The sequence below is a fragment of the Dictyostelium purpureum genome (assembly GCF_000190715.1).
Source record: "Dictyostelium purpureum unplaced genomic scaffold DICPUscaffold_380, whole genome shotgun sequence".
Lineage (NCBI taxonomy): Eukaryota > Evosea > Eumycetozoa > Dictyosteliales > Dictyosteliaceae > Dictyostelium > Dictyostelium purpureum.
In genome coordinates, this window is record NW_003519716.1 from 19,308 (window position 1) to 31,189 (window position 11,882).

Consider the following 11,882-nt stretch of genomic DNA (forward strand, 5'->3'; position numbering starts at 1 on the left):
ATCAAATTATTGTGGGATGTTGGAGTATATTGTGGGTGTGGGTGTGGGTGGGGTGTATATTGTTGTTGTTGTTGTTGTTGTTGTTGGGTTTGTTGGTTTATTTCATTATTAAAATTACAACAACAATATCAATCCCAATTACTTTTGGTAGTATTTTTCGAATTGTTTCAAAAGTGTTTTTATTAATGAAGATACTTTGGGATGATTCGATTTTTCCATTTTCTTAATCTTATAAATGTTCTTTTAACTTGATCGGATTCAATAAAAAGTCAAACCAGGGAACTGTACACTCTTCACCCATAGCATTGGCAAAGGGTGAAAGTATTGTAGGCATTCTATCGCCTTTCATAAATTCTATTTAAAAAACAAAACAAAATAATAAATATATAAATATATAATTTAAAATTGATTTATTTATTTATTAAAAAAAAAAAATGGCAAATAAATTAAAAAAAAAATAATATTTATATAAAATTTTTTTTTTTAATTTATTTGAATTTAAATTTATAATTAGAAATAATTGTAATTATTTTTATTATCATAAATATGTAAGAAATTGTCTTATATTATGTAGTTTATTTTTATGTTAAAGGTTAATATGGTTTTACAATTCCTAAAAACAATTAATTGGAAAAAGAATTTCAACCATTTCTAATTTTTTCACCTAACCAACCTTCATCTTAAATAAAATAAATAAATGATGATAATAGAAAACTCAATATGGATATAGTATCTAATTATATGGTAGATTCTCACTAAAAACAAATAAAAATATTAAAGAATTTTACATTATTAAAAAGCTAAAATAAAATAAATAAATAAAATTATAATAAATTTATTAAAAAATTTCCCTTTTTTTTTTTATTAATGGTTTAAAAATTTCTAATTTAAAATTTTCACAATTTCCATTGCATAAATAGTATATAATGTATAATTTTTAACAATCATCAATTAAATAATGAGTGAATATTCTTTTTTTAGATAACTTAACATATTTTTTAATAATTTATTTTTTAATAATTTTTTTTAAATCTAATAAATAATAAATATTTAAATTATAAAATATTTAACATTTTTTCACTATATTTAATCATTTATTTACCTCTGTTAATAATCTAATTAATTTTAATTTTTTTCTTTTTTGTATTTTCTTTTTTTTTACAATGAAAAAGTTAATCAGGTGTTTTGGGTATCATTTTAAAGCAAATTTAATGAAATTTTCAAATCAAAAAATATTGTAAATCAAAATTCTCAATTTTAAAATGATATTCAATAATAATAATATATATTCAAATTAAAAAAATAATTTTATTAAATATAAAAAACTTAACCCCAATTCTAAACACTTCTCAATTTTAAAAAAAAAATTTTTCTTTAAAAATTTTAATTTTTTTTAATTTTTTTTTTTATTATTGATTATAAATTATAAATTTTAAATTATAAATTTACAAATAATTTTTTTTTCTGCCATATCATATAAAACAATTATAAATATAAAAAATAAAATTATTAAAAAAATTAAAGTTAACAAATTCAAATTCAAACTTAAATTTTTCAAAGATTTTATTCCAGTCTTTTGCGTTCCGCCAAACCCACCCCAGCCCAAGCAAGTCTAGTCTATTCCGTTCAGTCTTGTTCAATATTTCACACACCTTTTTATTTTTACACACACCTTTTTATTTTTTTTCAATTTATTTCAATTTATTTTTTACTTTCACATTATTATAATTTTTCCCACTTTTTTGCATAATAATAATAATCTTCAAATCATTTTTCTACCACTTTCACAATAACTTTAGTTTTAAAAAATGATTCAAATTGTTATATTATTTTTAATAACTTTAGTATTTGCTGTTTATCTTAAATGTTTTTCACCTTTAAAATTATATTGTAAAAAAAACAAAAAAAACACCAAGAATCATAATAGCAAAGGCACCTATTCACAAAATACCCCATCACCACAAAATGCTGTTTCTTTGACATCCTATCTTGAACAAAGACTACGTCAAGAATCTTCCTATCCATATGTAGCCCAAAATAGCCCACCAGTTCAACATTCCCAATATTATAAGAACCAACCACAACAAAGTTTTATGAATTCACCTCCACCACAATCATTCAATTCCCCACCAATTCAAAAATCACAACATTTTTATAATCAACCACAACAAAATTATATGTTTTCGCCTGCACCACAATCATTTAATTCTCAACCAGTTCAACAATCACAATACTATTATAACCAACCACAACACGGTTATATGTATTCACCTGTACCACAATCATTCAATTCCCAACCAGTTCAACAATCACAATACTACTATAACCAACCACAACACGGTTATATGTATTCACCTGTACCACAATCATATAATTCCCAACCAGTTCAACAATCACGTTATTATTATAGCCAACCACAACAAATGCATAATAGATATTAATGCTTTATATTCATTTTATGATCCATTTTATGTAAAAAAACATCAACAACAAGGATCAGGCTATAGTAGTACAGGTGCACCATTAAAATATCAACAACACTTTAAAACAGAGGGAAATTACATTTTCACAGGCAAACAACAATCATTTACCCCATCGCAAAAATTTTATAGTAAACAATCATCCGTTTATCACCAAATTAATAAATCAAAATCATGTCATTCAATGGGTACATCAAGATCATTCAATATCCCGAAACCACAATACAGTAATGTTTTGAGAACCATCTATAGAAATATTTGATGAAAATAGTGGGGAATGGATTACACACTTCATAAAGCTTTGTTTTATAATATAATCATCGTGGGCATAAAAATAACTCATTACAATTAATATTTATTTTACAACATACAATAATCTCAAAAAAACCAAGGTAGATAGAGCAAAAAAAATAATAATAATACAAAACTAGATAATTAGATAATTAGATAATTACTTTATTCACCAATTTTATAAAAAAAATTTTATTACAAATTTAAAATTGGAAGTTTTAAAAAAAGGTTTAGCATTTTAAAAAAATAGTTGTTAATTTACAAATAATGATGTTCAAGTTAGAAGTATTTAAAATATTAGAATAATTAGTTGCATTAGGAAAATTGAAACAATCAAGTTAAGTTAGTAAATATCATTAGTATCTAAAAAAAATCATAAATATCATGGAGGACATATAGACACATATTAGTCAAAAATTAAATTATAAGAACAATAAACTACAATCAGCTCCACCTTCGTGTTATAGAATCATAATTTTAAATATAATAATAATATTGAACCAATAATAACCAACCACAACAAATAATCAAATAATCAAATTATAAAAAAGATTCAGTTATACATATAAAGATGAAAACAATAAAGTCGAAGTTATTCAATCCTATTCACCATTTGATAAATATCATTATATTTGCCCTGGCCAAGCAACTATAATTGAACTCAAATCGTTTGAATAGAAGTGAAAACTGAAGTTTTCTTAACTATTGATCAAGCAAAACTGTCACAATGGTTATCATATCAAATATATTTTAAATATGGTTCTCAAAGAAATTAGGTTTCAAGTTTAACGAATAGGAACAATATTATTATTAAATCATAATTTTAGGAAATTAAATAAATTAAATAAAATTAATATAATAAATAGAATAAATAAAATAAATTATTTTAAAAAAATTTATAAATATTTATTTTTTTTATTTTTTTGAATTTGGTATTTATTAAAATTGGCATGGGTGGAACTTTTTACCTTTTTTTTTTTTTTTTTTTAGGACAGATGAAGAAATTGTTGCTGTGATGGGAGATGGAGTTTTTTTATTTATATGAGGAAATGATAAGAATGGAAAAATTTTTATATTATTATATGGGGGAAATTTTTTAAATTAAAAAAAAAAAAAAATTATTTTTTTTATTCATGCCCACAATTAATCAAACAATCATCTTATTTTTGATAATTATCAAAATAAATTACAATAATGGTAGTAGAGCAATAGTAGAATATATCTTTCTGATGGGTAGGTATATAAAAATAAAAATTAGTGTGTTGTGTGTTGTGGGTGAAAAAATAACAGTTATATTTTTTAATTGGTTATTGGTGGGGTGTTTGGAAAAAAGGTTAAAAAATAACTTTATTTATTTAATTTTATTTATTTTATTTTATTTAAAAATTTTTTTATTATCAGATTTGTAATATTATAAAAAAACTTAAAAAATTAATATTAAATAATAATAATAATTTTTCAACAAATAAATAACAACAAATAATGAAAATACAATTTATTTTAATATTATTTTTGTTTTATATATGTACTACATTAGTAATATCATGTCCAGATTATCCAGAGCCAATCGAAATTGATCAAAATAACCCAACATTACAAAAAGCATATGCTGAGGTAGATTCAATTATCCAAGCTGGTATGAAGGCCAACGGTGTCAAAAGCTTTATTGCCTCCATTGTATATAGAGATCAAATTGTATGGAGCAAGACATACGGCAATGTGAATCCATTGGACCCAAAATCTCCACCTCTAACTTTAGATAATGCGTAGGTTTTAAAACTATTCACAAATGAAAAATATACATTATAAGTGATATTAATGATAATATAAAATATAGAGTTAGAATTGCAAGTATTAGTAAAACATTTACCGATTTAATGATGTTTCAATTAAGAGACAAAGGAATTGTTTCGTTAGATGATCCAGTATCAAAGCATTTCCCAGAGTTTACTATTGGCAATCTTTATAATACCAAAAAAGAGATAACTCTTAGAGAACTTGCATCACATAGTTCAGGGTTAGGAAGAGAAGTACCATGCAATTATGATGAATTACCAGATTTAACAAAGTGTTCCGAACAAGTAATCATAGAAAGGTTATCAAAAATGTTTGTTATTTTACCAACCTATAAAACAATCCACTATTCCAATTTGGGTTTGGCCTTACTTGGTAGAACTCTTGAAAAAGCAGCAAACACTCAATACGAAAAGTATGTACACGAAAAGATATTCTATCCTCTAGGAATGCATAACTCATCTTGCTATTACGATGACGTCAAGGATATTTTAGCACAGGGAGTTGATTTATGGCCAAATGGTAGTTATTCAATTGCACCAGTTGAAGGTCTTGGTTGGGGTACACCAATGGTAAATATTTAATATATAAATATTAAAATTTTATTACCAGTTATATTAACTATTAGTTTATTTATTCTTTTAATTAGGGTGGTATTTATAGTACTGCACGTGATATGTCGAAATATATGGCATTTTGGTTAAACAATGAATTTGATGATCATATTTTAGATCCATCAACTCATAATGAAGCATTATCAGCAGTCCAATTAGTAAATGATGGTGTTAATGCTTACGGTACACCATTTGAAATGTTTTATGATAGTGAAAATCAAATTTGGACAAAGAATAAAGCCGGTCAATTGGATGGATATCGTACTCAAATGTCTTTAATTAAGCCATTGAAACTTGGTCTTTTCTTTTCATCATTGTTGGCATTTGAAACTGAAGATGTATTCACTAGAGCTGCTACTCAAGTGTTGGTACCAGCATATGAAGCTGTTTTAAGAGAAGCAAATAGTAAACCTCAAAGCTATGAAGAAACTATTCCATCATTCAGCTCAATCAAACATTCTAAACCACCACAAAAAATACCAGATCATGCTTTTGTTGGCTTCTATGAAAATAGTGAAGGCTCAGTATTCATTGTTGATAATAGTACAGGTTCGTTATTGGCCAGTTTTGGGGACAATGTTAAATATAACATGAGCGCCTTCAGTGAAGACTACCCAGAAATCCTTAGAATTCAAGTTGTCCAAACACCCTCATATCCATGCTGGTTTGTTGTTGATGGAAGTAATTACGAATTGGTTTATTTCACATTAAACTCTGAAGACTATCTTTCGTCGGATTTAACCTGTAATGGTGTCACAGCAATGGGTCAAAAAATGAATCTAGTTTCTAAAAATCCAAATTATTCATCAACTGTTAAATTAAATAGACCACCAAGATCAAAATTTTTATAAATTATAAATAACCATTTTTAGGAAAAAAAAAAAAAAAAAAAAAATAAAATAAACAAAAAAAGATTATACCATTTTTTGAATAATGGATTGATACCACTATTATTTGAAAAAAAAATAATTTTTATAGAAAGGTAATATTATTTGAAAAAATTTTTATTTTCAATTTTTTTTTAATTTTTTTATTTTTAATTTTTTTTATTTTTAATTTTTTATTTTTGTTTTTTTTTTAATAAACACCTGATTTTTTTTATTGTGATTATATACATTACCTATCTATTTATTTATTTATTTATTTATTTATTTTTATTTATTTATTTTTATTTATTTATTTTTTTCTTTATTTATTTAATTTATGTATAATACCATATAAAATTTTTTTTTTCAAATAAAAAAAAATATTTAAAAATATAATCAACAATGGTAATTTAAAGAAAATAATTTCTTTTTTTTTTTTTAGTAATAAAAAATAAATATTAACTTTTTTTAATTTTTAAAACTTTTTTATAGGCATTTAAAAGAGATCAAACTAAAAATGTTGGTGTAGATGATTTAATTATGCTTTCAGAAGTTTCTGAAAAAGCATTACTTGAAAATTTAAAAGATAGATACAAAGAAGGTTTAATTTATGTATGTATTTATATTTATTTATTCTAAAAAAATAATTATTATTTCATATTAACAGTGTTTTTTTTTTTTTTTTTTTTTTTTTTTAATTATTTTTTAAAGACCTCAATTGGACCAGTATTAATTTCAATGAATCCATATAAACAATTAGGAATTTATGGACAAGATAACATTAATTTATATAAAGGTAAACATGAATTTGAAATCCCACCACATATTTTTAAGGTAGCAGATAAAGCATACAGAGCATTAAAATCAGAAGGAGAAAATCAATGTATTATCATTTCAGGTGAATCTGGTGCAGGTAAAACTGAAGCAAGTAAATATATAATGCAATATATCGCCAGTATCACAGGTAGTAGTGATGAAGTCGAACGTGTTAAAAAGACTATTTTAGAGAGTAATCCATTATTAGAAGCATTTGGTAATGCAAAGACACTCCGTAATAATAATTCAAGTCGTTTTGGTAAATATATGGAAATTCAATTCAATTTAGCCGGTGATCCAGAAGGTGGTAAAATTACAAATTATCTTTTAGAGAAGAGTCGTGTCATTAATCAAACTATGGGTGAACGTAATTTCCACATCTTTTATCAACTTTTAAAAGGTTCTAGTGCCGAAGAAAAACAATCTTTTTGTCTTTTACCACCAGAGCAATACAGTTATTTAAATAAAGGTCGTTGCTACAGTGCCGATGGAATCGATGATGAACTCTCCTTTAAACAAACAAAGAATGCCATGAAAGTAGTTGGTATCGATGAAAAAACTCAAAGAGAAATTTTTAGTACACTCTCTGCTATCCTCTTACTTGGTAATGTTACCTTTAATGCTCAAGGTACTGGCTCTGTTGTTTCAGACAAAAAATTAACCGCATCAATTTCCAATTTATTGGGTGTAGAGCCATCACTTTTAGAAAGTGCTTTAGTATCTCGTATGATTAGTACCGGTCAAGGAGCTCGTATTTCAAACTATCAAGTGCCACAAAATGTAGAACAAGCACTTTATGCCAGAGATGCTTTTGCCAAAGCTATTTACAGTAAACTTTTTGATTTCATTGTCAGAAAGATCAATACATCCATCGAAGTTAAAACCATCGGAAAAGTTATTGGTGTTTTAGATATCTATGGTTTTGAAATCTTTGAAAACAATTCTTTCGAGCAATTTTGCATCAACTATGTCAATGAAACACTCCAACAAATTTTCATTGATCTTACATTAAAAACCGAACAAGAAGAATATGTACAAGAGGGCATCAAATGGATTCCAGTTGAATATATTAATAATAAGCCTTGTGTAGAACTTATTGAAAAGAAACCAATCGGTATTTTGGCATTATTAGATGAAGAGTGCCTTTTCCCAGAAGGTAATGATCAAACAATGATTGACAAGTTAAATAAGCATTTCTCAAATAATAGCCATTACTCTAAAGTTGAAAGACAAAAGAACTCTCAATTTATTATTAATCATTATGCTGGCAAAGTCTTTTATAATATCGATGGATTTTTAGACAAAAATAGAGATACTCTTTTCAACGATTTAGTTATATTGGCCACCTCCTCATCAATGAGTTTAATCTCTGAAATTTTCAAATATGTTGCTCCAATAGAAACCGATGCAGAACAAGAGAAAAAGAATTTAGATAAATTTAAAAAGAATGGTTTTGCAAATACTTCAGCCAAATCCTATATTCCAACTGATAAGAAAAGACCTATCACTGCTGGTTTCCAATTCAAAAACCAAGTTTCATCTCTTTTAAAATCGCTCTACTCTTGTAATCCACATTACGTTCGTTGTATTAAACCAAATGAAAATAAAAGAGCATTAGAATGGGATCAAGAAAAATGTTCCGAACAAGTTCGTTATTTAGGTCTCTATGAAAATCTTTTAGTTAGACGTGCTGGTTATTGTTATCGTCAAACATTCACTAAATTTATGCGTCGTTATTATATGGTCGCTAAATCAACATGGCCAAAATGGTCAGGTGATGCTCAAAAAGGTGTCGAGTTGTTATTAAACGAATTAAACATACCAAAAGAAGAATTTCAATTTGGTAAAACTAAAATCTTTATTCGTAATCCACAACCATTGTTTTTATTAGAAGAAAAGAGAACTGCACGTCTCAATGAATTAGCTACATTAATAGGTGCCACTTGGAAGATGTACAAGCAAAGAAAATGGTATTTACAAACATTGGCTGCAAGAAAAATTCAAAGAGCTTATCGTGGTTGGTTATTACGTCGTGAATGCGTAAAACTCAAGAATCAATCTCAAAATATTTTCATTAATAACAAAGAACGTAACAGAAAGTCAATTCAGTTATCAAGTATTGCATTTATTGGTGATTTCCTTTCATTAGCTAAAGATCAATACACTGTTAATTCATTAAAACAACAAGAAGGTCAAAATAGCGAACTTCAACTCTCTGTTAATGTATCCAAGGTTAGTCGTCATCACAAGATTCAAAAGAGAGCATTATTAATTACAAATGAAAATGTTTACCCAATTCATCCACATAAACCAAAGAAAGATGGATCTTGGTTCACTATCAAACGTAAAATCCCATTTAGCTCAATCGATAAAATCTCATTCAGTAAACTTTGTGATGACTTTTTTGTTATCCATGTAAACAACGAACATGATTATGTTTGTGAAACTATCAGAAAAACTGTTTTCATCACTTTATTATCAAATCTTTATCAAAAACAATTAAACAAACAATTAGTCATAGAGTTTAATGATTCAATTCATTATCGTTCTCAAAAGGGTCCATCAGAATTAAAATTTGTTAAGGTCGAACATATTCAAGAAAAGAACCCCCAACAACCTTTAAATTATTCAACAAAATCAGAGAAAAATTCTTTAAAAATTTCAGTTTTACCTGGTTTACCTGTTGAAACTAGAAGTGTTGTTGTTGGTAATTAATTAATAATAATATTTTTGGTAAAAAAAAGGAAAAAAAAAAATAGAAATAAATTTCAATTATAAAATTTTTTTTATATATAATATTTTTAAAATTAATTATCTTTTTAGTTTAGATTTCATTTATCCTAAAATTGGTGCATCCTATATTTATGTTTAAAATAATTACAAACATTTTAATTTTTTTATTTAAATTTTTTTTGATTTTAAATTTTTGATTTTATATAATAGTTATATTTAACTCTATAAATTGTATATATTGCTATAAAATGTTATCAACAGGAAATAAATCAAGATCAAAAAAAAAAGAAATTATTATAGAAATAAAAGAACCTAAAATATCCAGTAAAAAAGTTACAAAGAAAAAGGTAAATGATAGTAATAGAGTTAGATTTTCAAAATCAATTAGGGCAGGAATAACATTCCCAGTTGGCAGAGTCACAAGATTATTGCGGAATGGTTTTTATGTATGTTTATTATTTAATACATTTTTATAATTATTATTAAAATTAATTATTTATTTATTTAAAAAGGGTTTTAAAAGGATCTATTCGAATGCAAGTGTTTTTTTTACAGCTGTTTTACAGTATCTAACTTTAGAGGTTTTAGAAATATCATTAAATTGGGCATTTCTACATCATAAAACTCGAATTACACCACAACTAATAAATTGGTCAGTGGAAAATGATACAGAATTGTCCCACCTATTTAAAAATGTACACATTGCTTTTGGAGGTATAGTTCCTCAACATGTCCAATATCCACCAAGTAGGTCCAAAAAGAAACAGGCACATTCTAAAAAAAAATAAAAGAAATAAAGTTTTTACATAGTGATTTTATTAGTTTTAAAAAATAACATTTTTATTTAAAGATATTGGGTTTTTTCTGATAATTCTTTTATAAGTACAGGGTGGAAATTTGAAATTGGGACTCTTTTTGATATTGGTACTGGGTTTTTAAGTTTTGATTTGAAATAGTTTTTTTTTTTTTTAAATGATAAATAATAATCAAATATTAGTTTTTAAAAAGAAAGTAAATAGTTCATTTTTAATAACTTATTTTATAATGTTAAATAATCGAAATTGAAAGATTCAATTTTATCATGTTTTATTTTATATATTAATGTATTTTTTAAAATTTAAAAGTTTTTTTTAATTATTTCTCACAGGGATAAATTTAGTTAAAAAGAAGAGTTTGAGAATTATTTTTAAAATGAATGAATGATTTGAAAATTAAATATATAGATTAAATGCGAGGTATATGAGAAGAGATAGTCAAAAGATATATAAAAGTAGATGAAAATAAATATATAATGAAGAAAAAAAATATTGGTATTATTTGATTCCAATAGATGTATACAGTTTTTTGATATAAAAATATCTATTAGCAATCACTTATGGTCTAAAGAAATAGACTGTTTTTTGAGTAATTTTAGAAACACCATTCATTCCATATAATTCTTTATCATTACTAATATTAATCATTTTATCATTATTTCTTGATGAGTTTGATGAGACTGTTGAAATTTTAGCTAATGAATCTATTAAAAGAGAAGGAGAAAAGAAAAAAGAAAAAGAAAAAAAGAAAGAAAAAGATAATTATATAATTAAGTAAAAAAAAAAAAAATTATTAGAAAATTTGAATTCAAATTTAAATTTAATTTTATTGCTATAGATTTAAATTTAAAAGAGGATTAAACTAAAAATTATATATTAAAATAATTATTATTTTTTAATTTAATACGCTCTTTTTTTTTTTTTGAAAAATATAAAAAAAAAAAAAAAAAGAGTAAAATTGAAAAAATAAAAAAAACTCAGATGATCATTAAAATTAAAACTATGGAAAATATCCAAATTTAATAATTTTTAAATTTTAAAAACTATATCATGTTCTTTTTAATACTTACTGAATAACATTTTTTTTAGTAGATTTTAAAAATTAAAAATTAAAAATATGAAATTAAAAATAGGGAAAATTAAAAAAGAGAAATCGAAGATCTTGACTTGGCTTTTATAGAAATTATAAAACTTTTTTTTTTTTTTTTTATGAAATTAAAAACTTTTTTTTTAAAATATTGGCTTTTTTTTTTAGAAATTAAAACTATATTATTATTTATTTAAATTAATTAAATATATCTTTTTTAAAAAAAATTTTTAAATTATTTATACTTTTTTTTTTAAACATTTAGAAACAAATAAATGAGGAACCCAAATAAATATTTACATAAATTTTATGATTTAATATAAAAAATTGGCCAATAAAGGAACTTTCATATATATTAATTAACAACTTGTTGTTTACTTGCTAAT

At 24.2% G+C, this 11,882-nt stretch overlaps 4 protein-coding genes across 4 annotated transcripts; all 4 read left to right on the forward strand.

Moving 5' to 3' along the window:
* Window positions 1–1,808: 1,808 nt before the first annotated feature.
* On the forward strand, window positions 1,809–3,449 carry DICPUDRAFT_83516 (uncharacterized protein; the record flags this gene model as incomplete). Its single annotated transcript, XM_003292858.1, has 3 exons — window positions 1,809–2,340; window positions 2,411–2,707; window positions 3,343–3,449. 3 exons carry the CDS (start codon window positions 1,809–1,811, stop codon window positions 3,447–3,449), a joined length of 936 nt encoding a protein of 311 aa, XP_003292906.1.
* Window positions 3,450–4,244: 795 nt separating this feature from the next.
* DICPUDRAFT_50700 (uncharacterized protein) lies at window positions 4,245–6,136 on the forward strand. Its single transcript, XM_003292859.1, has 3 exons — window positions 4,245–4,537; window positions 4,609–5,137; window positions 5,215–6,136. The coding sequence occupies exons 1-3, from the start codon at window positions 4,254–4,256 to the stop codon at window positions 6,028–6,030; spliced, it is 1,629 nt and encodes a 542-aa protein (XP_003292907.1). The 5' UTR covers window positions 4,245–4,253; the 3' UTR covers window positions 6,031–6,136.
* Window positions 6,137–6,447: 311 nt separating this feature from the next.
* myoA (myosin IA heavy chain) lies at window positions 6,448–9,576 on the forward strand (the record flags this gene model as incomplete). The annotated part of the gene is made up of 3 exons (XM_003292860.1): window positions 6,448–6,450; window positions 6,538–6,657; window positions 6,757–9,576. The coding sequence occupies 3 exons, from the start codon at window positions 6,448–6,450 to the stop codon at window positions 9,574–9,576; spliced, it is 2,943 nt and encodes a 980-aa protein (XP_003292908.1).
* Window positions 9,577–9,968: 392 nt separating this feature from the next.
* Window positions 9,969–10,376, forward strand: DICPUDRAFT_13266 (uncharacterized protein; the record flags this gene model as incomplete). The annotated part of the gene is made up of 2 exons (XM_003292861.1): window positions 9,969–10,040; window positions 10,107–10,376. Coding segments are annotated over 2 exons (342 nt in total), but the record flags the coding sequence as incomplete, so codon positions are not given.
* Window positions 10,377–11,882: the final 1,506 nt, after the last annotated feature.

Coding starts and splice junctions, on each gene's coding strand:
- DICPUDRAFT_50700 (XM_003292859.1), top strand. CDS start 4,254: ATGAAAATACAATTTATTTTAATATTATTTTTGTTTTATATATGTACT. Junction 4,538..4,608: donor CCTCTAACTTTAGATAATGC/GTAGGTTTTAAA, acceptor TATAAAATATAG/AGTTAGAATTGCAAGTATTA. Junction 5,138..5,214: donor TTGGTTGGGGTACACCAATG/GTAAATATTTAA, acceptor TCTTTTAATTAG/GGTGGTATTTATAGTACTGC.